This window comes from Prionailurus bengalensis, chromosome B1 (genome assembly GCF_016509475.1).
Source record: "Prionailurus bengalensis isolate Pbe53 chromosome B1, Fcat_Pben_1.1_paternal_pri, whole genome shotgun sequence".
Taxonomy (NCBI): domain Eukaryota; kingdom Metazoa; phylum Chordata; class Mammalia; order Carnivora; family Felidae; genus Prionailurus; species Prionailurus bengalensis.
This window is the reverse complement of record NC_057344.1, coordinates 96,052,701-96,077,975: the sequence shown is the minus strand read 5'-3', so window position 1 is coordinate 96,077,975 and position 25,275 is coordinate 96,052,701. Positions and strand designations below refer to the sequence as shown.

The 25,275-nt window shown below is 35.4% G+C and overlaps 1 protein-coding gene across 1 annotated transcript; it reads left to right on the top strand.

Annotated features, from left to right (window-relative positions):
* Positions 1 to 48: 48 nt before the first annotated feature.
* Positions 49 to 23,449, top strand: CB1H4orf33 (chromosome B1 C4orf33 homolog). Its single transcript, XM_043568510.1, has 6 exons — positions 49 to 276; positions 10,385 to 10,574; positions 15,151 to 15,211; positions 17,732 to 17,783; positions 18,143 to 18,342; positions 20,523 to 23,449. Exons 2-6 carry the CDS (start codon positions 10,394 to 10,396, stop codon positions 20,626 to 20,628), a joined length of 600 nt encoding a protein of 199 aa, XP_043424445.1. The 5' UTR covers positions 49 to 276; positions 10,385 to 10,393; the 3' UTR covers positions 20,629 to 23,449.
* Positions 23,450 to 25,275: the final 1,826 nt, after the last annotated feature.

Below are 25,275 nucleotides of genomic sequence, written 5' to 3'. Positions count from 1 at the left end.
CTTTACACGCTATTGGCTATTTGTCAAGCTATAGGCGGAGCTGCGATAACCTGGATAACAGGGAATTGAGCCACTAGCGTGGCAGGGGCGAGCTGGCTCCTTTCGGTCTTCCTGTGGTGGAGTACAGTGTTTCCGTGTGTGTGTTTATGTGTGTTTACATCCCAAGATGTAAACGTAGGTAGGGCATAAAATACATATTTTAAATGTTCTCGGGATCTTTGATACCTAGTACTTCTGGACTGGGAGAACGTGCTGGCCAAAAGGAGTGAGTGGAAAGTAAGTAAATTTCTGGAGCTGGAGGGAGAACCCATGCTGGCGGCTTCAGAGTCCACCACCAAGGCTGACCTTCTGGGGATTTTTGAGTATGGACTTGATTTCCAGAAGCTAAGTACGATACTGCCCCTCTGGGTCTTTAGAGAAACGAAACACCTCTTTAAATATTTAACTGTGTGTCAGTAAGGCATGTAGTTACAAGTACTCCAAAGGTCCTGCAAATTCAGCAGTTATTTCTTTTTTTTTTTTAATTTTTTTTTTTTTTTAGTGTTTGTTTATTTTTGAGACAGAGAGAGAGCATGAACGAGGGAGGGTCAGAGAGAGAGGGAGACACAGAATCCGAAGCAGGCTCCAGGCTCTGAGCTGTCAGCACAGAGCCCAACGCGGGGCTCAAACTCATGGACTGTGAGATCATGACCTGAGCCGAAATCGGTGGCTTAACCGACTGAGCCAGCCAGGCGCCCCAGCAGTTATTTCTTTGGAGATACTTTGCTTCCTTAAAAAAGAAGAAAAAAGTTACATTGTATTGGAAGAAAAAATTAGACAAAACTTTAAATTTTGGGGTAAATTACAATTATCAGAATTAAAAATTGATTTTGTCTGGATATAAGCCTTATCTTACTATTGGAGGAAATTTCAACACTAGCAATAAAAATATTAACTTGAAGCTAGCTTTAATAGATTATGGTTCTGCCAAATACGTTTTATTGAAATGGTTTCACTAGATATGTCAAGATGTATCTCTACTTGGCTTTCTCTTTAACAGTTTAAGTTTTGTTGTTCTGTACTCATAATGCTATATAAATGATATAATATTAGCAGAATATATTAAGAAGTTTAAAAAATTTGTCCCACTATGTCCATTTATGTATTTGAAATCCTGAAGCTTTCTCCATACTCCCTATTAAGAGATGAGGTGGTCCCTTCCTCTAAAGGCTGGCTGTTAAATATGGAGGTATATCTAATAACCACAAAAAAGTTTAGTTTAGCTTTGTGTCAGTGAAGATTGAACTTGATCTGGTTTTGGTAGCCTTGAAGTTAACCCAAAAACTTATTGGAAGGAGAGATTGAGTGGGCAAGTTTCAACTCTTTTTTGAAGGTCGGTGTATGACTTTTCTTCATGAACTCTTCACTGACTCCCCAAGGACTTGTTTTTAAGTTCTCCTACATTTGAACCTGTATTTTGTCATATTGTAGTTTAATTTGCCATCAAATAGTAATAAATTTAATTCTACATTTGTAGAAGTTAATAGATGTTAATATATATTAGTGCTGGCAAAGAGTACCTTCTGGATATAAATGATGAATTGTCTTTGCATTGCATAAATTAAATATCTGAAGTAGGAATTTTTATCTCTGTACTTGAACTATCTGGTTTATACAGTCAAGTTCAATACAAACTGTAGTTTTGGGATTTGGTGTTTGTCTGGGGGAGCTGGTTTACAAAACTCAGCTAGTTGAATTTCTGAATTTCAGTGGAGTTTTTTCAAAAAATTTTTCATCCTTATGAAACAAAATTGTGATGATTCCACTTATCCTTAAAGTATTGCCTCTAGTGTTGCTTGATTTTAAAGGTTCCCTTGTGTTCTCTATGCTTCATGCATTGTTTTGTAGTTTGTCTCCAGGCTCCTGCCTGGAACACAGTAAGGGCTCAACAAATATGTGAAGAAGGAATTAAAGAATTCAGTAGATGTGCTTCGAAAGTATTAATGTAATTGAGTACAAGGAATGAGAAGTGAGAGAATAAAAGTACTTAGTATGTGTTTAACCATTCTCTAGCCCTAGATCTATTTCCTCAATAAAGAAAACCCTTGAAAATTGATAGCTTTTACTAATATTAACTTATTTAATAAATTGACATTGAGCACCCAGTACTATATGGAAAGCATCATAAAGAATACAAAGTTGGAACTTTAAGCTAGGGTGAAAACTGTATGAAACATTCTCTGGTATAATTAAATGCCATAAAAAACTGATTTTTAAGAAGCTCTTCATAATTATGTTTATTTTCACCAGCCAAGAGAAGCATGGCCTGGAAATTGGGAGCTCTCTTTTTAAGCTTGTCTTTTTTATTATTATAATTTCTGTAATATAAAATGATATGAAATCTCTCAAATTTTTAAGTGTACAGTATAGTAGTGTTAACTATGTGCACATTGTTGTACAGCAGATCTCTAGAATTTTTTCATCTTACCTAACTCAAACTGTATACCTATTGAACAATAACTCCTCATTTCCCTCTCCCACCCAAAGTGATTTTTATAAAACAAAAATAATAGTTGTGGTAAAACAAATACAAAAGCCGTTTTTCCCCCAAAGAGGTTTTTAAAAGTATGCTATAAGCAAAATAAGTTTAGGCTGAGCCATGTGAAATTGCAATTTTTACGATTTTTGAGTAATGGTTACACACTAATGTCTGCTCTTGCAGAGCAGGAGAAAACGGTGGTGACTTGACTTAAATATGTAGCATATGCACAGTATTCTCAGAGTAGCTATGAAGTTCAAGTGCAGTGACTCCTCCTGAATTAAACCCATAGATCCTATAGAAATTTTGGTAACTCTCAGCAACCAAAATACAGAGTGATTCTATTATTTGGAAATATTGTAGTTCTGTAAATTATTACCTTTTCTTGAGAAGTTTAAAATTTTACACAAAATTGTGTTATGAGTTTGTGTCTAATCCTCTTTAGAAACAATAAGTTTACACTGGCATGAAAGAGACACTAAATGAAGGAAAATAGATTGATAAATGCTCGGATAGTTAAGACTGAACCAACCAGAGCCATGATGTGTATCTCTAGAACACTTAACCATATTTTATGATCTCAGGGGTCAGTTAGATTCTCCTACCTCATAGTCTAGTTTTTTTAAAGGAAAACCACTTAAGAAAGATGTAATTTTAATGATTTCAACAGAAAAATATTTTTTAAGCAAACCTATATACTTTAATAATAACAGCTAATCTCTTATATTTACTACATACATGCTAGGCACTGTACTACATATATATATATGTGTGTGTGTGTGTGTGTGTGTGTGTGTGTATATGTGTGTGTATATATATATGTGTGTGTGTATATATATGTGTGTGTGTATATATATATATATATGTATGTATATATATCCGCTCACAAAAACCTTTGAAGCTAGGTCCTATTTTAAAATCCTTTTTACAGTAGTAACTTGCTGATGATCACAGTTGGAAAGTGCTTGAATTGCAATTTGACCCTAGGCAGTCTGGTTCCAACGTCACAATCTTTGACCACTATGTATATGCCTCCCAGTAGTGTAATATAATTTACATTTAGGGTAATATTATTTATAATGAGTGTAATATAAAATTAATTTACAATTTTTGCTTATAGGGCCAGTTAGCCTTTAGTTACATTAAGTGAATTATTGCTGTATGTGTTCTATTGTAATTTTTTTTTTAATGTTTGTTTTTGAAAGGGAGGGAGATGGAGGGAGGGGCAGAGAGAGAGAGGGAGGGGCAAGAGGATCCAAAGCAGGCTCTGTGCTGGATGTGGAGCTGGGATATGTGAACCATGAGATCATGACCTGAGCCAAAATTGGTGTTTAACTGACTGAGCCACCTAGGAGCCCTCGTTCTATTGTAATTTTAATGATTTATAATCCATTTTCAGATTGTTGCACAGTATTTATATTGCTGAATTACCCATCCTTCCCCTTCTAGACTGCTCAAACTTAAGTGGAAAGATTAAAAGTTCAGATATTCATTGGTAGTCTTTCAGCAGTTTTCTTTCCTGCAAAAACCAGGCATCTCGGCCTCAGTCCTCCGAGCCTCACCCCCAGAATGTGTAGGCAGCTGGGCGGGGCCTAAGGTTGAGCCCTCTCCAGTGACCCCCACAGAAGCTAGTGAGCTGAGTGTGGTGCAGAAAAGACCTTCCGGGTCTGTGTTCTCTCCTTGTTATGCGCTGTTCCCTCTGTCATTACTGGCACCTTCGACCAGTCTTGTTGGCTTTTTCTCTGGTAATTTATTTTTCCGCTGCTTTTGCTGGCATAGTTTACTCGCACTTTCGGACTTTCTTCTTTCTCCGTTTCTCTTGTAAATGGGCAGGGGAGCAAGTGGAAGCAGAATGCAAACTGAAAATAATTATCGTGAGAAACTACAGAAAATTTCGTGAAAAAAGGAATTTGGAAATTTTCCTTGTAAAACGTTCTGTAGAGAAAACACCTTTTTCCGTAACTTAACCTTTGCAGAATGTTTTCCATCTTCCAGGTGCTCAGTGTTCTGGGGTTCTGTCTTCTTTATCTCCCTTTTTAAAGGCCTTTTAAAGGCCTTTTCTCTAGTACAGATAAAGCATGAAAATAATTTAAAAACTGTGACTTTTTTTTGATGAAAGAGTAGTTTGAAGAATAGAGGTTAAAAATGTGGAAAAACACAGATTAACAAACATTCTTTTAAGAAAGTTTAAATAGGGGTACCTGGGTGGCTCAGTGGGTTAGCATCTGACTTTGGCTCAGGTCATGATCTCATGGTTGGTGAGTTCCAGCCCCAAGTCTGGCTGTGTGCTGAGGGCTCAGAGCCTGGAGCCCGCTTCAGATTCTGTCTCCCTCTCTCTGTTCCTCCTCCACTCATGTTGTGTCTCTTTCAAAAATAAAATAAAACATTAAAAAATAATGAAAAAAAGTTTAAATAGCCAACACTGAAATTGCATAATAGACTGGTGATCACCTTGAATGAATATATTCCTTCAATAATATTCCCAGTGTTCATTCTGACTTTTTAGAAATGTTCAGCATATGTAGAGTCAGAGAAGCGTCTATAGAGAAGAGGTGGTCACTATAGTCTTTGAGAGATCCAGCCATAAAATGGACTTTAAAAATAGTTTCAAATGATTCATTTATTTTTTGATAGTGATGTGTGCCTATCATAATATAAAATTCAGGTAGTTTTTTAAAAGAAAGTGATAATGGTTGCAAGTAAACCTCCCTTTCTGTCTTGTCTCAGGCAGTTAATTCCCTCAAAAGAGATAACCACTGTCATCACTGGTTTCTTGTATGTGCTTTTTGAGATACTATATGCATTCACAAGTATATATGCAAAGTGCCTTTTTTTTAATGAAATAAATTCATGCTTTTTGCACCTTGCTTTTTTCACTGAATATATTCTAGATATATATAGAGCCGCCTCATTTTTAATAGCTAAATTGTATTTCCTTGCTTAATAATAGTGTAATTTCTTCACCAGTCTTCTACTGATGGATATTTAAATTATGATATTAACTTGATATTTTGTTATTATAAATAATGTTGCAGTGAATGTCTTTATACTTATGTCATTTTGAATATGTGCAGGTATAATAACTCCTAGAACTAGAATTGAGTCAAAGGATATTTGCATTTTTTTTGTTTTGATGGATATTGAGGGATTGCTCTTCACAGAGGCTGTGCCAGTAATGCCCCCACAACAATATGTGATTATTTCTCAGTGTCCTCTTTATTATACCATGTTATCAAACTTTTTGATCCATGGAAATAGTAATGTATTGTTTTTATTAGCATTTCTATCATAAGTGAGGTTGAACATTTTGCATCTACTTTCTGTCAACTGTGTTTTCCTATTTTGCTGTTGGGATATTGATCTTTTCCTTACTGGTTTCTAGGAGCCCTTTAAACATAAAAGAAGTTAGTTATTTGTCTAAAATATGAGTTGAAGATGTTTTCGTTCCCAAACTGTCTTTTGATTTTGTAATGGTGGGCTTCTTTTCTTTTTTTTCTTTTCTTTCTAGAGAGCATACATGAGGCAGGGAGAAGGGCAGAGGGAGAGAGAGAGAGAGCGAGCGAGAGAGAGAGAATCTCAAGCAGGCTCCATGCCCAGCACGGAGCCTGACGTGGATCCCGACATGGATCCCGACATGGGGCTCAATGTCATGATCATAACATGAGCCAAAATCAGGAGTCAGGTGCTTAACCAACTGAGCCACCCAAGCGCCCCTGTAATGGTGGTAGTTGTTTTTTTGTTTTGTTTTGTTTTGTTTTGTTTTTTTGTGGATGTAGGCAGACTTCTTCTGGTATTATTTTTATGCAGCCAAATGTATCACTCTTTTATGTCTTTTGGGTTTGGGGTTATATTTTATTTATTTTTTTAAGTTTATTTTTGAGACAGAGCATGCAAGCGAGGGAAGGGCACAGAGAGAGAGAGGGAAAGAAGATCTGAAGTGGGCACTGTGCTAACAGCAGTGAGCCCGATGCAGGGCTCAAACTCACAAACTGTGAGATCATGACCTGAGTCAGGGTTTGACACTCAACTGGGGTGCCCCTGGGGTTATATTTTAAAAGGTTTTTTTTCTACTATAAGGTTTTTTAAAAATTCATTTTTTCCATTTTTTAATATGGTTTTTATGTTTAAATTTTTGATTCATTTACATTTGAACATAATATACCAAACTATATTTAAATATATATACTATTTTTATATACTATTTAAATATAGTATATATTATATATAGTATATATAATATATTACTATTTATACTATGTATTATATATATTATATATAACATATACTATTTAAATATACTACATAAACTATTTATAGTTTGGTATAGGGATCCAACCTTATTAAATTGGACTGCAAAATGAACTAATTGATAATAGACCTGTTTGGTTTAGTTATACAAGACCGGTTGATTAGCTACATGAGAATCATCCCTAACTCCCTAGAGACTTAAACTTTATTTCCTGAGCACCTGGTATGTCACCTGAAATAAAGTGAGTAGTTAATAAACCTTTTTAAAAAAATTTTTTAAACATTTATTCATTTTTGAGAGACACAGAGAGACAGAGTGTGAGTGAGGGAGAGGCAGAAAGAGAGGGAGACACAGAATCTGAAGCAGGTTCCAGGCTCTGAACTGTCAGCTCAGAGCCCGATGTAGGGCTTGAATTCACAGACTGCGAGATCATGACCTGAGCTGAAGTTGGACTTGAGCCCCCAGGCACCCAATACACCTATGATAAACTAAATTGAAAGGACGTTTCTAGGTATGATATATTATCTTAGTTACTTACCACTGTTTTGGTTGAAAGAGAAATGCTACCACAAACACAGTTGATTTCTATTGCACAAAACCTTAGAATCATGAAATTTTGGATCCAGAGACTAGAATGATTATTTACTTAAGAAATAAATAATAAATTCCTATTAGTTACAGGCATTCTAGTTGGGAATGGGGAGACAGTAAACATGTTGTAATGCTGTGAATCATGTATAGACAGTAGAGAGTGACAGGAAGTAGAGTGCTGCAGGGATGCACACTGGCACAGTTCACAAAGGACATGGACAGTTGAATTGTCTTTACTTCATATGAGTACACGTGCAAACAAAAAAATTGAGAGGTAGTGAGAGTTAAGCTTCAGGAGACAGTTCTAAGTATCCCAGGGAAATTGAAAGGAGAATGTGTTGTTTTTGTCTGGGTCCATGTTATATTTAGATTACATTGTAAACTAGTGGGTTTGACCATTTTTTTAGGTTAATTTTGTTATAAACATTGTGTACATTTAGATTAATAGGAATGCTCTTTAAGCAAATTAACAAATTTGTCATTCTAATAAGGAAACTAAAGTCATTTATGCAATTAAAGCCAAAGTTACATGCTACCCTTGGACATGTCATCCATGACACTCCTCCTTGCTGGTAGAAATCTAGTCAATATTTCTTGCAGTAATTTTCAAACACTGCTCAAAGAAATCAGGTAAAAAGGCTAGTAGAAGGTCTTGAAGTTCCACTACTTTATACTCTCAACAAGAGTAGCTCTGCTTTTATATTTAATTTCTTCTGGACTTTTAAGTAAGATTACATTTTATAATTTGAAGTTATAGAGTAGTTTGTAATTTGAAACTCTAAAGTACATGTCAGTCTTACCACAAGACCCACCATGTGTGGATGGAAGTGACAAGCCACTTTTTAGGAACAAATCACTGCGTGTGGTTTAATTCCATTTAGACATAGAGATGATTGCCTAGAATAGCTGGGCATTGAGAATTCTGTAGTGGAAACCCACTGATTAGGATAGAGATCCCTTTAATGTGTGCAATATTTTTGTAGATATGATGGTCCTGTGGAGAATGAGTGAATCCGCCAAAACTTCCAAGTCACTAAGTTATATTTTGCCAGGATGGTAAAGCTCCAGGTTATGAGAATAGCATATTCTCTGGCATATTGGTACCAGAATCAGATTTAATCACCATTTCTAACATCTTGATTTGTTCTTATTTCTTCCTGTATGCTTCAAGATGGTACTTAACCAGTACCAAAATTTGGGATAGAGATTTATCCATTTATACATGAAGAATGTGCCTTGATATTTCAACTAAGGATAGTAAATTTATGATTGAGGTATTTTATTTCACATAAAATCAGTACTAAGTTCTACAAAAATCAGTCATTTTATGCAGACTTATCACTCATTGAGCTTATTTTAATAATGAAGAACATAAATTGCTGAACATATCCTCTTCTCAAATACTGTAAGTTGCAAATGGATTGTAATGCCAGAATTATTTTATTTTAATTTTAGAGATTATCAATTAAAATTTGTTAGCATGTAGTGAAAATTAGGAAGAGCTACTACATACTTTAGAAAAAGGTTTTCAAAGATCTTGGATTCCTGTGGACCACCGAGCTTATATATTTGGATCTCCCAATGATTGGTACACAGTAGGTACTCAGTATCTATTCATTGAAATAAATTTATTCAAAACTTAATAACTTTATTATTTGCAGTAAAAACCTATGAAGCAAGGAAATGCATTCAAAGGTTTCAGATAAGGGAAATTGAAGTTTGGAAATAGCACCATTGCTAATCAAGATTATCTTCTGAACAAGACATAAGGACCTAATATAAGTTGAGGAATCCACCACTCCTAAAATAAGGTTTTCATCTCCTTACAGATCTCTGATGTACCTTCATTTTTCTTAATGTTTATTAATTTTTTAGAGAGGGAGAGAGAGAGACAGAGTGCAAACAGGGAAGGAGCAGAGAGAGAGGGAGGCACAGAATCTGAAGAAAACTCCAGGCTCTGAGCTGTCAGCACAGAGCCCAACACGGGGCTCGAACTCACGAACTGTGAGATCATCATCTGAGCCGGCATCGGCCACTTAACCGACTGAGCCACCCAGGCACCCCAGTGATGTATCTTCATTTGGGAAAACATGGCTTATGTTAGTTCAGTTTCATGTGACCTTGGACAAATCTGTTTTCTTCATTTGTAATGAGGATAAAAATAGATCCTCTGCAAGTTTGTTGTGAAATTAAGTGAGATAACATTTATAAAATGCCTGATCCATAGTGTTTAAATAAAAATGTAATTTTATTAATATAATGCTTTCTTTGCATTTAATCCTCAGAGAAACAATTTAAAATGCAAATACTGCTTGTGTCAAATGTATTTAGTCTATTTCAAAGTTTAGACGATAAATTCTGTCTATTTTTCAGTCAGAGAAGGGATTAACATGTTGTGTTTAACACTTGAAATATCAACAATTGAGAAGGTTAAGAAAATCTGTACCCTGAGATCAAGGAAGACAATATTAAACTCTACTAACCTTCAAATAGTTGGAGCACCCACCTTCCCGCAATTCCCACCCCAAAGAGAAAAAGGTTGTAGCCAAAAGAACAAGTGTTAACAGCAGTGCTTCTGCTGATTTGTAGTTATTTTTTTTATCAAATCGTTTTTTTTATTATATAGATCTTGATTCCCAAAGGGGTCCAATACACCTGCACATTTTAGAATAAAAGATAAAGAATGTAGAAACTCATAGTGTTTATAGTCATTAAGTACATGAATAGTTTCTTCAGTGGACTTAATTGGTTTTTAAAAATGATTTTGATATATTCTTTACAAGATAACATGAGCTGCATCTAGACCTAGTCTTAAAGCTTTTTGGATCCAACTCCCTATCTTACAATAGAACTCACGTCCACAGTTTGCCATAACACAAATGGCCTTTTGACTCTCAGAACTGTGTGTCTGCCCCTCTGCTGCTTTCCTGCTATTTGACATTGACATTTCCATTTCATTTCTAACTATAGGAAACAATTGTATACGGTTAAAGAGTTTGTCTTATTTTTTTTTTTTTTTCCTTTAGAGTCTTCAGATGGATTTTAAAATAGAATACACTTGGGATGGTTTTCCAGTGAAGCATGAGCCAGTGTTTGTCAGGCTGAATCCAGGTGATGGAGGAGTGGTGATGGAAGTTAGCGCCCCATTTTTCAATGATCCTCCAGCCCCACTTGGAGAGCCAGGAAAACCTTTCAATGAACTGTGGGATTATGAAGGTAAGTGGAAGTACTGTATTTTATTGCAAACATAAATCTTTTTATAATACCCTCTCCTAGAACTATTATTTTATCTTGCTGTAAGGAAGTGTGTGCTCTTCTGAGCAGCTGACGTGTGCAGTTTCTTCCGTTCCCTACCAATCTCTTATTCTGACTTTTTTACCATCACCTGTGTGACTTCAGCTATATAACTAGAACAGTGAAAAATGGCAATTACAAATCCAGATTTTTAAATTGCTGCCATATTTCTTTCCTTTACTTCTGATACCTATTTTAAGAAGAGTTCAGCATTTCTGTTTTGTCGTTAAGTATCTTCAAATTGCCACTTTAACCTTATAAACCTTCTTTATGGAAGTTTGGGGATGTTTTACTTATAGAAATACTATCAACTTTAATATGAAATGTAGTTTTTATTTTATACTGACAATCTCACATGTCAAATGAAGACTAAAAGACATACCATGAAATTACATTTTGCCAGGTTTGCTATATGATCCCCTCCTAATGTATTCTAATTAAGCAACCAAACTTACATTTAGAAATACTCTTTATGATTCCATTCCTCAGATCACAAACCATAACTGTCCCTGAGAGAAAGTTCAAACCCTTCCTGTAAGATTTCAGAGTACTCATGGGTTGGGCTATCATATTCAACCAAAAGCTCTTTTTTTTAATTAAAGTGTCATTGATACACTATATTACATTAGTTTCAGGTGTACAGCATAATGGTCCGACAAGTCTGTGTATTATACTATGCTCACAAGTGTAGCTGCCATCAGTCTCCATACAATGCTATTACAGTACCATTGATTATATTCCCTTTATCTCTGTGACTTATTTATTACAAAACTGGAAGCCTGTATCTCCCACTGCCTTTCACCCATGTTCCCTGTCTCCCTCCAGCAACCATCAGTTTGTTCTCTGTATTTATGGGTCTGTTTCCACTTTTTATTTACTCATTTATTTTGTTTTTTAGATTCCATATATAAGTGAAACCATATGTCAACCAAAGGCTCTTGACTTATGAAAGGCTAATGGTCTTACTATCCATGCATGTTCTCACCCATGTACCTTTTCTCATTCTATTCCCCCCACCTGTAATGCACTTAGTTCTAAGGTCTAATATAGGTTTCATTTCTTTAAAAAAAACTTTGATGATTCTTGTAATCCATACAATCTGTATAGCATGCATTTTGTCAGTGTTAACTTACTGTATGTAAAACATACATTATCTTTTACTGATACCGAACTTAAATATACCAGCTACCTACTGGTGTAGACACCAATGTGACTTAACTACTGGAAGTACAGACACCAAACTCAAGAGCTCCTAAACTCAACTCATCTACTTCTGTCATAAACCTGCTTCTTTCCCCAATTGCCCAATTACTTAATACATCAGTTCACCAAATACAGAAATATGAGGTCTTTCCAATATATCCTTCTCTCTCACTCTCCATATTTGGATTTATTTACTGAGTCCTATCAGCTTTACCTCCTGAATGTTTCTCTAAGCTAGTTCTTCTTCATCCCCACTATCCCTGCCATAGGTTAGACCTTTATGATCTTTCACCTGGGCCAGTCAAAGCCTCCTTACTTGTCCTTTTGCCCTTGGCTTCATTCTTCACTTAGAAGCCAGAGTGATCTATCTAAAATGAAAATTCAAGGGGCGCCTGGGTGGCTCAGTCGGTTAAGCGGCCGACTTCGGCTCAGGTCATGATCTCGTGGTCTGTGAGTTCGAGCCCTGCGTCGGGCTCTGTGCTGACCGCTCAGAGCCTGGAGCCTGTTTCAGATTCTGTGTCTCCCTCTCTCTCTGACCGTCCCTTGTTCATGCTCTGTCTCTCTCTGTCTCAAAAATAAATAAACGTTAATAAAAAAAATAATTTAAAAAAATAAATAAAATAAATAAAATGAAAATTCAAACTCAAAATTCAGGTCTTTACAAACCTTCTCAGGCTCCCTGTCCTCTTGGGATAGTTTCATCCTTCTTTTTATGATCTCTATATAAGATTTTCCATGACCTAGCCCCTTATTCTCTTTGCAGCATTGCTTCTTCATGCACTTCAATGTTTGCCTAGAAAGACTGAACTGCTTGTAGTTCTTTAAGGGAAAATATTTCCTAATCATGTACATTTGATTATACTTCTCTTTCATCCTGGAATGCCCTTTTCATCATTCCTCTTCACCCAGTTCCAACTCATCTTTCAAGATGGAGATTAGGTAACACCTTCTCCAGGAATCCTTCCCTAAACCACATTTTGGAGCTAAGTATCTGTTTTCTTTTTTCTTGTGGTAACAACCCATACCTCCTTCCCTTTTGATATTTTTATTAGAAGTGTCCACTTTCATGTCTGATTAGGTTGTAAGCTAATGAAAGTATTCCCAGAATCTGATACAGGGTTTAATTCAGAGAAGATGCAAAAATGATTTTAAGATGATTATGGAAAATAGTAATTAGAAGATGTATTAGATTCTTCCAGAGAAACAAGACCAAGAGATACAGTGTGCGTGTGAGTGTGTGTATGTGTAAAGAAAGAGAGGGATTTATTTTAAGGTATTGGCTTATGCAGTTTTGGAGTCTGGCAAGTACAAAATCTTCATGGTAGAGCAGCAGGCTGGAGATGTGGTGAAGAGTATATACTGCAGTTTGAGTCTGATGGTGTCTGCTGGCAGAATTCCTTCATGGTCAGGGGAAGTCTGTCTTTTTTCTGTTAAGGGCTTCAATGATTGGATGAGACTCAGCCACATTATAGAGAATAATCTGCTTTTACCGATTTAAAAGTTTACCGATTTAAATGTCAAATCTCATGTAAACAATACCTTCACAGAAACATCTAGGATAATGTTTGACCAAATATCTGGGTACTATGGCTAAGTTGACACAAAAATTAACCATCATGGAAGCATTCTAATTCATTTAGGTAAAAAACTTAGAAAGGGGCAATAAGCCTGAATCATTGATGGAACTGTATCCATGCTCAGCGAGGAGCCCGAGTGGGGCTTGATGCCAAGACCCTGGGCTCATGACCTGAGCTGAAATCAACAGTTGGATGCTCAACCAACTGAGCCAGCCAGGCGACCCTTAGCTATTTTATTATAAAAATAACACATGGAAAACTGGAAACAACATATATGTCTTCAATAAAGGACTGTGTGAATAAATTATAACATTCTATAGAAGAATAGTATACAATAGTTTAAAAGCATTAGGTATCTATATGCTGCAAAGTTTTTTGTGAAAAAAGCAAGTTGTAGGCAATTATGATCCATATTTTTTAAAATCCACGCAGGTAAAATAGATTGTAGAGGGACAGAAAACATCTGACAAAAATTTTAGAGCAAAGTGGAAAGAAAAGGACTTTGACTTTTTACTTTATATATGTTTATATTGTTTTAATCATTTGTAAGAAGTATGTATTACTTTCATAATTAAACAATTTAAAAAACATCACATGCACAAAAAAATCCAGGAAATTGTAAAGAAAAGAAAAATCACCTACGTGTATTGCCCCTATCAGAGATAACCAGTCATTTGTGTGCACGTGTGTGTGCGCGTGCGTGCGTACTCATACTTTGCATACATTTATTTTTTTATTTTTTAATGTTTATTTATTTTTGACAGAGAGACAGAGTGCAAGCAGCAGAGAGGCAGAGAGAGAGGGAGACACAGAATCCGAAGCAGGCTTCAGACTCTGAGCTGTCAGCCCAGAGCCTGATGCAGGACTCACACTCACGGACTGTGAGATCATGACCTGAGCTGAAGTCAAATGCTCAACAGACTCAGCCACCCAGGCTTTCCCCTTTACAGACATCTAGACACAGGCATGCATGCACATTCTTATTTCATGTACATTTCGTTATTGTTCTGCAGCCTGCTTATCACATATCATGGATATCTTCCCATATCAAAAAATATAATTAACTGTATATTTGATTGTAATGACTGTATTATATATTTTTGCATGGAATATATAAATTCCATAGTTTATTTAACAGCTCTCCCATATAACAGGAGTTTTATTTATATAGTGGGAAATAACCATTTAAAAAATTTTTTTTAACGTTTATTTATTTTTGAGACAGAGAGAGACAGAGCATGAGCAGGGGAGGGGCAGAGAGAGAGGGACACAGAATCTGAAGCAGACTCCAGGCTCTGAGCTGTGAGCACAGAACCCGACGCGGGGCTCAAACTCACGGACTGTGAGATCATGACCTGAACTGAAGTCGGACGCTTAACCGATTGAGCCACCCAGGCGCCCCTGTCTGATTATTTTCTTAAGATAAATTCCTAGAAAAGAAGATAACTGTCTCAAAGTCTGTGTGATAATATTCATTGTTTTAGAACGTCACCCAACACGAGGCTTTATTAATATTTTTAATTTATGATGATCTGATGTAGGAAAAAAATGATGATTTATTTCCTATGTATTTCTTCTTCCAGGCAATGCGTATTTGTTTTCTTTTGGGGATAGAATTAAAAATACTGAGTTAATTCATTTTATATTCTAAAAAATGAAGTATTTATTACTGAGGCAAAATCAACCTTCTCAGTATGTCTTATCTTTGTTTTCAAAAGTTGTGGAAGCATTTTTCTTGAATGACATAACTGAACAGTATTTAGAAGTTGAACTTTGTCCGTAAGTATAACATTTTTTTCTAACTCATTACTATGTAATTTGAATACAGTTATTTCCTTATTATAAATTATATGGTCAGGGAAAAGCTCAACTAATAGGAGTGCTAATCTGAACTAATCTGAATTATGTATAATTCTTTATTTTCAAGTTAGTGTATAACATATATTATAAACCTTTGAAAATATTATGTTGATATTATTCTCAATTCTCTAATGTGCTTGTTTTCTAATTGGGTTTTTTATAAAATGAAAAATCATTATAAATAACAAAACTTCCTCTCATTATTTATTCTAAAATTTGCATTATTATATATTAGCTATTCAGAAATATAAGGAGATATAGATATAATTAATTGAACCAGTTTCTTTTTGGGAATCTTTTAAATGACTGGATTAAATTTGAATTTTATGTATTACATAATTATGTATTCCTTCTTTTATTCATCATTCAGCTATTGAGTGTATACTACGTCACTTTGTGTTCAATGCCAGGGATAAAAATTAAATCACACATAGCTTTTTTAAAGACTTATTAAAAAAATTAACCTTGGACTGTTGTTTAAATTTAACCAGTCCTTTGGGAACCCTTTTTATTACCTAGTTGGCAGTTTTTCCTATATATGCAAAAAAGTAAATTTATGGCTACCTTTCATCTAAATTATGACAGAATTTAAATTAGTAAAATACTTAGTAAAGAAATATTTCTTTATATTGCCATTATTCATTTTAAATGACCTTAATTTAAAAAAAAATTTTTTTTAATGTTTATTTTCAAGAGATAGATGGCAAGCAAGGGCGGGGCAGAGAGAGAGGAGACACAGAATCTGAAGCAGGCTCCAGGCTCTGAACTATGAGCACAGAGCCCAGTGCGGGGCTCAAATCCATGAGCTATGTGATCATGACCCGAGCCGAAGTCAGATGTGGAACTGACAAATACCTCTTAGTATCTAAATCCAGTAGCCTCTGTCCCTTTGTAGGATGGGCAGAGTCCCAAACAGTTGATTTAAATGAAATTTTAGATATTTTTTTTCTTTTCCCTTATTTTGATATCTTGCTAATTCTGATGTGGAAAACATAGATGTTCACAATTATATTTTTGAGAACAATCATATATTTTTGTGTGTACCTTTTAACTAACATGCCAGAATCTTTTGTTGAAAATACGATTAAACTGTCATATGAGGAAATAAAACTTCAACTGTTGTGTGATTATTTTCATCATACAGGAGAGAAAGCTAAGGCAAATAGGCTTGCAACTTGTTTAGAAAGCAGTTAAGAACTTGGGTATCCTAGAATTCTAAAGTTTTATTCTTAGTTTTAAGTTCATTAGATGATACTATCAGTGTCTTTTCATAAAATGATTTAGTAGTATATGAATAGGATAATTAGATTCTCTTTTGTCTTTAAATTATATAGTAACTATTATGTATATAATTAATAATTCTAAAAGTTAAAAAAAATCCTTAGAGTAGTTTAGTTTCACATATTCCAGGACAGTTAATAATCAAGAATCATGGTTTTGCTTCAGGCTATCAACTCCTATGACAGTTAATTAGCCTCTAGGAAAGCAACATGAAGAAGAAAGCAACATGAAGAATATTGTTGTTTTAATTTGCAAGGACTTTTTATTCCTCTTAGGATATTCTTAAGGTTGTATAATAATACAAATAAACAGAGAAATTTTAAGTGAAAATAATACTTCTGTTAGAATTATTTATTGAAGGAAATCCTTCCTGAAAAGCTTACAACAGACCATCTGAGGAGAAATGTTTAGTGTTTTCCAGAGACAGTAAATTTGTTTCATGTAACTACTTGAAATCCTTTAATTCTTACTGACCTGGCTCATCCCAGTTATGATCTCTTAATAGAATTCCTTCTGAGGATATATTTTATCTTTGAAAATGTAACATCAGTGTCTGAGCTAATGGTACAAATTAAAAAAAACAGGAAAACACAACAGGCAGACGGATGGTGGAGAGTTGTGTGAAAGAAGAGATACAAATTAAAATCTTCAGCCTCTTGACTTGTGTTAGACAATCTATGCTTTTATTTCTTACCTTCCTGATGAGCATCAGTCTTTTTTTTTCTTTTTCTTTTTCCTTTTCTTTTTTTTTTTTCTTTTTTTTTTTTAACAGAAATAACCTTTAGTAAAGTTGTTGGATTCAGTCGTAGATATTTGTGCAAACTTCCTTTATGGTGTTTTAGTTTTCAAGATGGGTTTTATTATGCCATCAGATACTGTGGTATCCACCCCCCCACAATCCCTTTTTCATACTTTGCCTCATCTGACACATGTAGCTTTCTGCATTTGACTGCAATGGTCTGAAAAATGGTAAGCTTGAAAATCACATTTCTAAGTAACTGAACACACTAGTTCTCCCTGTAATTATCCAATATTCATATTGCACCTTTTAATTATTTGGAAATTTAATATAAGCACACACACTGCAGGTATGAAGGAAAGTAAAGAAAATAACATTTGTTTCTTTCAAACACTCATGAGGAATTTTAATTTTGACAGTCACGGACAACATTTGGTGCTTTTACTCTCTGGAAGAAGAAATGTATGGAAAGTAAGTAAATAAAAATATTAGACAAAATCCTTTAATCCATAAGGTATGTAGAGAGGTGTGTGTGTCTTATATAAAATGTTTCAAGTATAAATCTAAATTTACTGGGGCGCCTGGTTGGCTCAGTCGGTTGGGTGTCCGACTTCGGCTCAGGTCATGATCTCACAGTTCGTGGGTTTGAGCCCCGTGTCGGGCTCTGTGCTGACAGCACAGAGCCTGGAGCCTGTTTCGGATTCTGTGTCTCCCTCTCTCTCTCCTCCTCCCCTGTTCATGCTCTGTCTCTGTCTCAAGAATAAACATTAAAAAAAATTTTTTTTTAAAAACATCTAAATTTACCTTTTGTGTTTCACATGTTTCTATAGCAGGAGCTTGCTCTATCATTCAGAGTGTCCAGAGAAGAGACAAAATGGGAAGGCAAAGCTTATCTTCCTTGGAGTTATTTTCCACCAAAGGTGACAAAATTCAATTCATTTGCAATTCATGGGTCAAAAGATAAAAGAAATTATGAAGCTCTTTACCCTGTACCTCAGCATGAACTGCAACAAGGACAAAAACCTGATTTGTAAGTAGAAAATAAATGAAGATACGTTCCAATTTTGAGTTTTTTGGAATCTCATTTGTGGTAGAACAGTAGTAACATTTTTCATTCCAAGAAGACACATGTACAAATACCTAGTAGAGTCTTATGTCCAGTGACGGTCCCCAGTAAATACTTGACAGACTGACTTTGGGCAGACATTGTCTCTCTTACTGCTGTCAGTAGAGCACTTACATTTCCATAGCGGCATGAGAAAAATGTTGCTTAGTGAATATTGCAATGGCTAGTATAAAAATATGGTTGCAAATTCATTTATGATCCCTTTCAGAGCTAAATGGCCAGAGGCATCTATGTTTCCTGATGTGAGTGAGGGGTTAATAAATCTTTTCCCTTGCTGTTTAAGAATGTGATCTTCAGTCAACTCTCTAGCTCTCTTCCCCTGGTAACCTCATGATGATAAAAATGTCAGATATATTTTTAGGCAACATTGCTTGTCATAGTAATGACCCTTAATTGGTAAATTGATTCTGATCTGAGAGGAATTACAAATAAACTATGAATACCTGATAGGGGTGGCATGACTTTGGGATTTCCCCTAAACAGTCTCATTCCCTGTGGGGATGTAAGAAACTATGCCTATGAAGTTATTATTACAAGAGATTTTGGCTCCTGTGGGGCAGCAGGCATGTAAGCTAAGGTATTGCCTACATTTTCTCATTTTGAGTCTTACCTCTTTGCACCTGAACCTGTCACGTAAGGAGAATATGATTCCTGCCCAGCTTCATAAATGCTTCATGGACTGCTGTAAACACTGCTCCCTTAGGAAGGAAAGGCACATGCTGTCCTGGGGCAAAGTGAGATTCCTACTCTGTATCTCTCTGGGCATACCTAGTGTGGCCAAGATAGTCTGGTGTGATTGCATGTTTAGAATAGCCTAATAGATATCCTGGTGGGCTTTGTACCATGGTAGACTGACTTTCCTGCCTTTTTACCTTTAGAAAGTGCTATACTGCCATTCCTCTCCCTTTAGCTTTCACCTTCCTGTCACGCTCTTTACTCACTTCACCTTTATCTTTTCTAGCCAATTGCCTTTATTCTGCCTGACACACTTTTCCCTTTTCCCTTTGCATTTGTCCCAGTCCTGACCCTTTATCTTATCCTTCACTGTTTCCCTAACCTCTTTTTTTTTTTAATTTTTAAAATTTAAAAAATTGAAGTATAGTTGAGACACACTGTTACATTAGTTTCAGGTGTACAACATAGTGATTCGATAAGTCTGTACATTATGCTACACTCATAAGTGTAGCTGCCATCAGTCTCCATACAACAAATGCTATTACAGTATATTCACTAGGCTATATTGACTAGATTCCCAAGGCTGCACTTTTTATCCCCGTGATTTATTCATTTTGTAATTGGAAGTTTCCTACATTGACCATGTGACTCTAAACCAGGTTCAGCCTGGCCAGGGGGGCAGAATGGGACAGGAATCCAGATGCAACTCACTCAGGGCCCTCATATCAAGATGGCTTGTTTCTCTGGTTCTTCGCCAGCTAGCTAATGCCTTCCTGTATTCAGGCTCCTCGTTTACAAGTTATTGGAGTTTTACCCTAGATTAAAGTATGATTATACTATTGGCCAAGGTGGAGCCAGGGCAGAGTGATTTCCTACACAGCTGAGATCCACTGTAACTTGTTAGTGAAGCCTTTCTCTCCTCATTAAGCCACAATAGTTTAAATGGTTTTCCCAGAAAGGAGAGAACTAGGATTAAATCTCTTTTACATTAACTGCCCTTGCTTTGACAAAATCGTCTATTCTCTATAATCTATTGAGCTGAAGCTTTAAAAACAATTATCTATGTGGCATATAAAGTATATAACACTTTGAATGTAAAAATATCTGTAAGAGTATAATATTTGTTAAGGCTAGATGGAATGAGTCAGGTTTTGAGGGTTGATTTTTATTTCTCCCCTCAGCCATGAGGGAGCTTTTGCAGAATTGAGAGTGCTTTGAGATGTGAATTTCAGAGCTGAATGTTTCATAGAAAGAATGAGAAAGTTGTACACATAGAAAACATCTTACCTTTGGTATTTTTTAAAATAGAATGTTGTTCTGTCACAAATGTGACAAATAGCCCTTGAGGACAGCTGTTTCACAAATGCATAATTCATTTCAGTTCCCACCTTCTTTTTCTTTCTGTTTAGCCATTGTCTGGAATACTTTAAGCCTTTCAATTTTAACACACTGCTTGGAGAAGAATGGAAACAACCAGAATCAGAGCTGTGGCTTATGGAGAAATCTGATGTATAGGAGTATAGTAGATGATCATATCAATCATTTCTTCTCTGTATCTTTTAAGGTAAACCAATAATAAGTATAATCTCTTTTAATCATGGTACCACCAGCACATTTCAACAGCAAATATTTTCATAGAAGTCAGTGAAAATACAGTGTCTCTGTGGCAAGTTGTATATGAGTTAACAAGAAAATTGAAGGTTTGTAGATGAGTTTATCTAGTAAGTTAAAATGTTCCTCAGAGTCATTAAGTCCAGAAGCAACCATGTCAATGAGTTCTACTGTCTGCCTTACCACCCTCAACCCAAATATCTCCAACTCTGTCAGCCAAAATCATTATTTCTCTTCCCACTTCCCTAAACTTCAGTCAGCCTGAGACTGGAACATCTTATTTGCACATGTTTTAATTCCATGTAATGTACAATAATTCTTTACTCAGAATCTTCTGCATTCTTCAAGTGGGTTGAAAACAATGACCTATTTCAGTTGAGAAGGAGATCCACGTTTGTTAAGGCATCATTAAGATACATATGTATTTAACCAGCTGTTTTTCCTGTCTTGGAGGCTATTTTTAGTCTGTAGAAGGAAATGGAATGAAGTAGCCTTGAATTTGGGCAACTGATTCTACTTTTGTTTACAAACAGATGACACTTACTTATGTATGCTGTTAAACCAGATGTGAAAATGTTTTTGCTTTATTTTGTGAGCATTAAACATTCCTGGTCTAGAATTTTCCAATTTTGTGCTATAATATAGCTCAGAGTTTGAAGCCATCTAGCAGATCATCTGTGAACTTCTCCACTAAACCTGTTTCTCCACTAGCATTCTTAACTCAGAGGTTAGTAGCCTTGCAGAAGAATTTTTATTGTACAGAATACACAACAATATACTTTATTCTCTTCTTTTTTACTGACAGAACTTGAATTTTTAGGGGCATTGCTCAAAAACATTTTTCCAGATTCCTTTGAAGACAGAAATGGCATGATAAAGCATCTCAGGTTAATGTGATATAAGTACACAGTATTAGGTGGGGATTTAAGGAAAGATGACTTGAAGATGAAAGATTCAGCTGTCATACACTTTTTGTCCTTTGCCCTCCCCTTTCCTTTTTCCTGAATTGCATAATTGGAACCTGAGGTAACACACTAGCTGTATTGTATCAATGAGGAGACAATCCAGGGAGAGCTGAGCAGCAGGACAGAGGAGCCTGGATTATAAACAATGCAGTAGAGTAACATACCATATCTGGACTGCCTACCTATTGACTTGTTTATACAGGAGAAAAGAAGCTGCCTAATTTGTTTCCCCAAGTTGATCCATAGATTTAATACAATCCCAGTTAAAAATCCCAGAAGGCTTTTTTGGGGTCTAAATTGACAAACATTAAAATTTTATGTGGAAATGTGAAGGACCTCAAATAGCCAAACAATTTTGAAAAAGAACAGAGTTTGAGGACTTACATGACTTGACTTCAAGACTTACTATTAAACTTCAACAATGAAGACAGTGTGACATTGGCATAGATTTAGACAAATATATCAAAGTAACAGAAACCAGAAAGGAAACAATATACAGTCAGTTGATTTTTTAACAAAGGTGCCAATGTATTTAAAAAGGGAAAGGATATCTTTTCAACAAATGGTATTGGGATAACTGAAAAAAGCATGAAAACAAAACCTTGACTCTACTTAATCTACATAAAAATTAACTTATATGTGACTGGTGAAATGAAAAAGGTTCTAGGAGAAAATCTTCATAATCTGGAGTAGAGAAACATTTGTTTTCAATTAGGACACACAAAGCACTAACTTAAAGAGAAATTGGTCTTCATCAAAATCAAAACTTTCTGTTCCTCAAAAGCTTCCACTAAGAAAGTAAAGAAGCAAGACACAGATTGGAATAAAATATTCAAAATACCCATATCTGACAAAAGACTCTTACTCAGAATATATAAAAAACTCCTACAAACCTGTAATAAAAGGAGAAGCCAGTTAAGGAGCCGTCACAGACACTTCACAGAAAAAATATACAAAAGGCCAATAAGTATATATAGAAACGCTCTCAACATCACTTATCATCAAGGAAATGCAAATTAAAACCACAAGATACCACTAAATGACTAAAGTTACAAAATATACACACTGGTTAAATGGCTAACACTAAAAAAGACTGAGCAATAATGAGAATGTGGAGTGCCTGGAACTTTCATACACTATGGATAGGAATATAATATATGGTACAATCACTTTGGAAAACTGGAAATTTCGAAAGTTAAATACACACTCTGTTTTTCAGTAGTTTCATGCTTAGGTACATACTGAAGAGAAATGAATGTTTATGGCAGTTTTATTCATGGCACAAAACATAAACAATCAAGTTTGTATCTATAGGAGAATGGATATACAAACTGTGATCTAGTCAGACAATGGAGTACTACTTATAAAAAAGAGTGGACTACTGATAAATGTAATAACCTTACCTGAATCTCTAAAGCATTACATTGAGCAAAATAAACCAGACAGAACATTCTGTATAACTAATTATATGATGGCCAATTATAGGCAAAACTAAGCTGTAGTGATGGATCTCAGAACGACTGTTTTCTCTGGGTGAGGTCAGGGGATTCAAACTGGCTGTAAAAGGAACATGAGGAAATTTGAGAGGGGGGCAGTTGAAATGATTTGTATATTGATCTGGCTGACAGTTATATAGCTGCATATATTTGTCAACATTCCCCAAGCTGTATATTTAAGATACGTGATTTTACTATTATGAATTATACCTTAATAAAATACAGTTATAAAATAAGCTGTAAATTAAATGGAGTTAACTTCTACTGTGTATTGTTTCATTGAACAGTCACTAGTGCTAGTTAAATGTGGCTTATTAACTAATTTTTTTTCATTTATTAAGTATGTTTTCTATCTGAAAAGAGCTGGTGTAAGATGAATGCTGACTTTTACAAAAGGCTGTAAGTGTCTTCATAACTACATATGCTGGTGTCAGTGTTAGGCATCCTAGATAAATTCAGAAAATATTTTTAAAATCAACAGCAGCAACTAATTTGATATGACAACAATATGCCAGTTTTATATTCAAAAGGCATATTTGTGGGGTGCCTGGGTGGCTCAGTCATTTAAGCGTCCAACGTTGGCCAGGTCATGATCTCACAGTTTGTGAGTTTGAGCCCCCCTGCGTCGGGCTCTGTGCTGACAGCTTGGAGTGTGGAGCCTGCTTCAGATTCCGTGTCTCCATTTCTCTGCCTCTCCCCTGCTCAAGCACTCACTTGCTCTCTCCCTCTCTCTCTCTCTAAAAAAATAAATAAACATTTAAAAAAAATTTTAAATAGTCTGCAGTGCCTTACCTATAAATTACCTGAAGCAGTTTTATAAACACACATAAAACTATACCCTGCCCCCTGCAAAAAAGATACATTTAGTGTGTCCTGATTTGAGAAGTGAATCTGTCATTCTGAATCACAGGTTCAGATATAAAGTATAACTGTTTATAATATGGGGGGAAAGTAAAGTACAGATATTTTAGATATAATCATAGCCATGTAAAATATTGAATTTGAGTATTGTGGTTTGTGAACTTTCTGAAACCTGCTATGTATCCTCTTCTTTTCTGTTTAGGTGTCTTTAAAATATCTCCTAGCTTTCTTTTGTCCAGTTAGGAAATATTTTCCTTCTTCCAATACTAAGCAAGCAAGAGCACTTATATAAACATTTTCTTTTGAAAGGAACATATAGTTCAACCACAGAATTTTGGAAACTTTGTCCATTAGTAATGCACCCTATAGAAACTTAGCATTTGAGAATGGTGTTTGTAATCACTGTTTGAAATTTGCTTTTCAACTTCAGGACCATAACAGAATAATCTTTCTTTTATTTAATATATATATAAGTCCATTTCCTTGCTATGTTCTGAATTGTTTACTATGGTATCAGATTTTCTCTTCTCACCACCTAAATAGATTACACATTGCATGCTTTTGTTCAGGTGTTTTCTCATGCTTTTTCACAGCTCCAGTAAAGTGTAAGTCACAGTCCGGGGGGAAATACAGTAATCCCTCCACCCCCTATATGCAGTTTTGATTTCAGTGGTTTCAGTTATCTGCAGTCAACTGTTGTCCAAATATATTAAATGGAAAGTTCCAGAAAGAAACAATTCATAAGTTTTAAATTGCATGAAATTTTGAGTATCCTGATGAAATCTCACACTGTCCTGTCTAGGATGAGAATCATCCCTTTATGCAATGTATCCACACTGTATATGCACTACCCAGCCATTAGTCACTTAGCAATCTGGGTTATCAGATCAGCTGTCACAGTATGGCAGTGCTTGTGGTCAGGTAGCCCTTATTTTACTTAATAATGGTCTCAAACCTTAAGAGTGGTGATACTGGCAATTCAGAGATGCCAAAGAAACACCAGAAAGTGCTTCCCTGAAGTGAATAGTTGAAAATTCTCAACTAAATAGGGAAAGAAAAAATCACATGCTGAGGCTGCTGAGATCTATAGTAAGAATGAATCTTCTATCTGTGAAATTGTAAAGAAGCAAAAAGAAATTCATGCTGGTTTTATTGTTATTGATCCCAGTTTTAGGCATGTATATAGAGTAAAAAACATAGTATACATAGGGTTTGGTACTATCCATGGT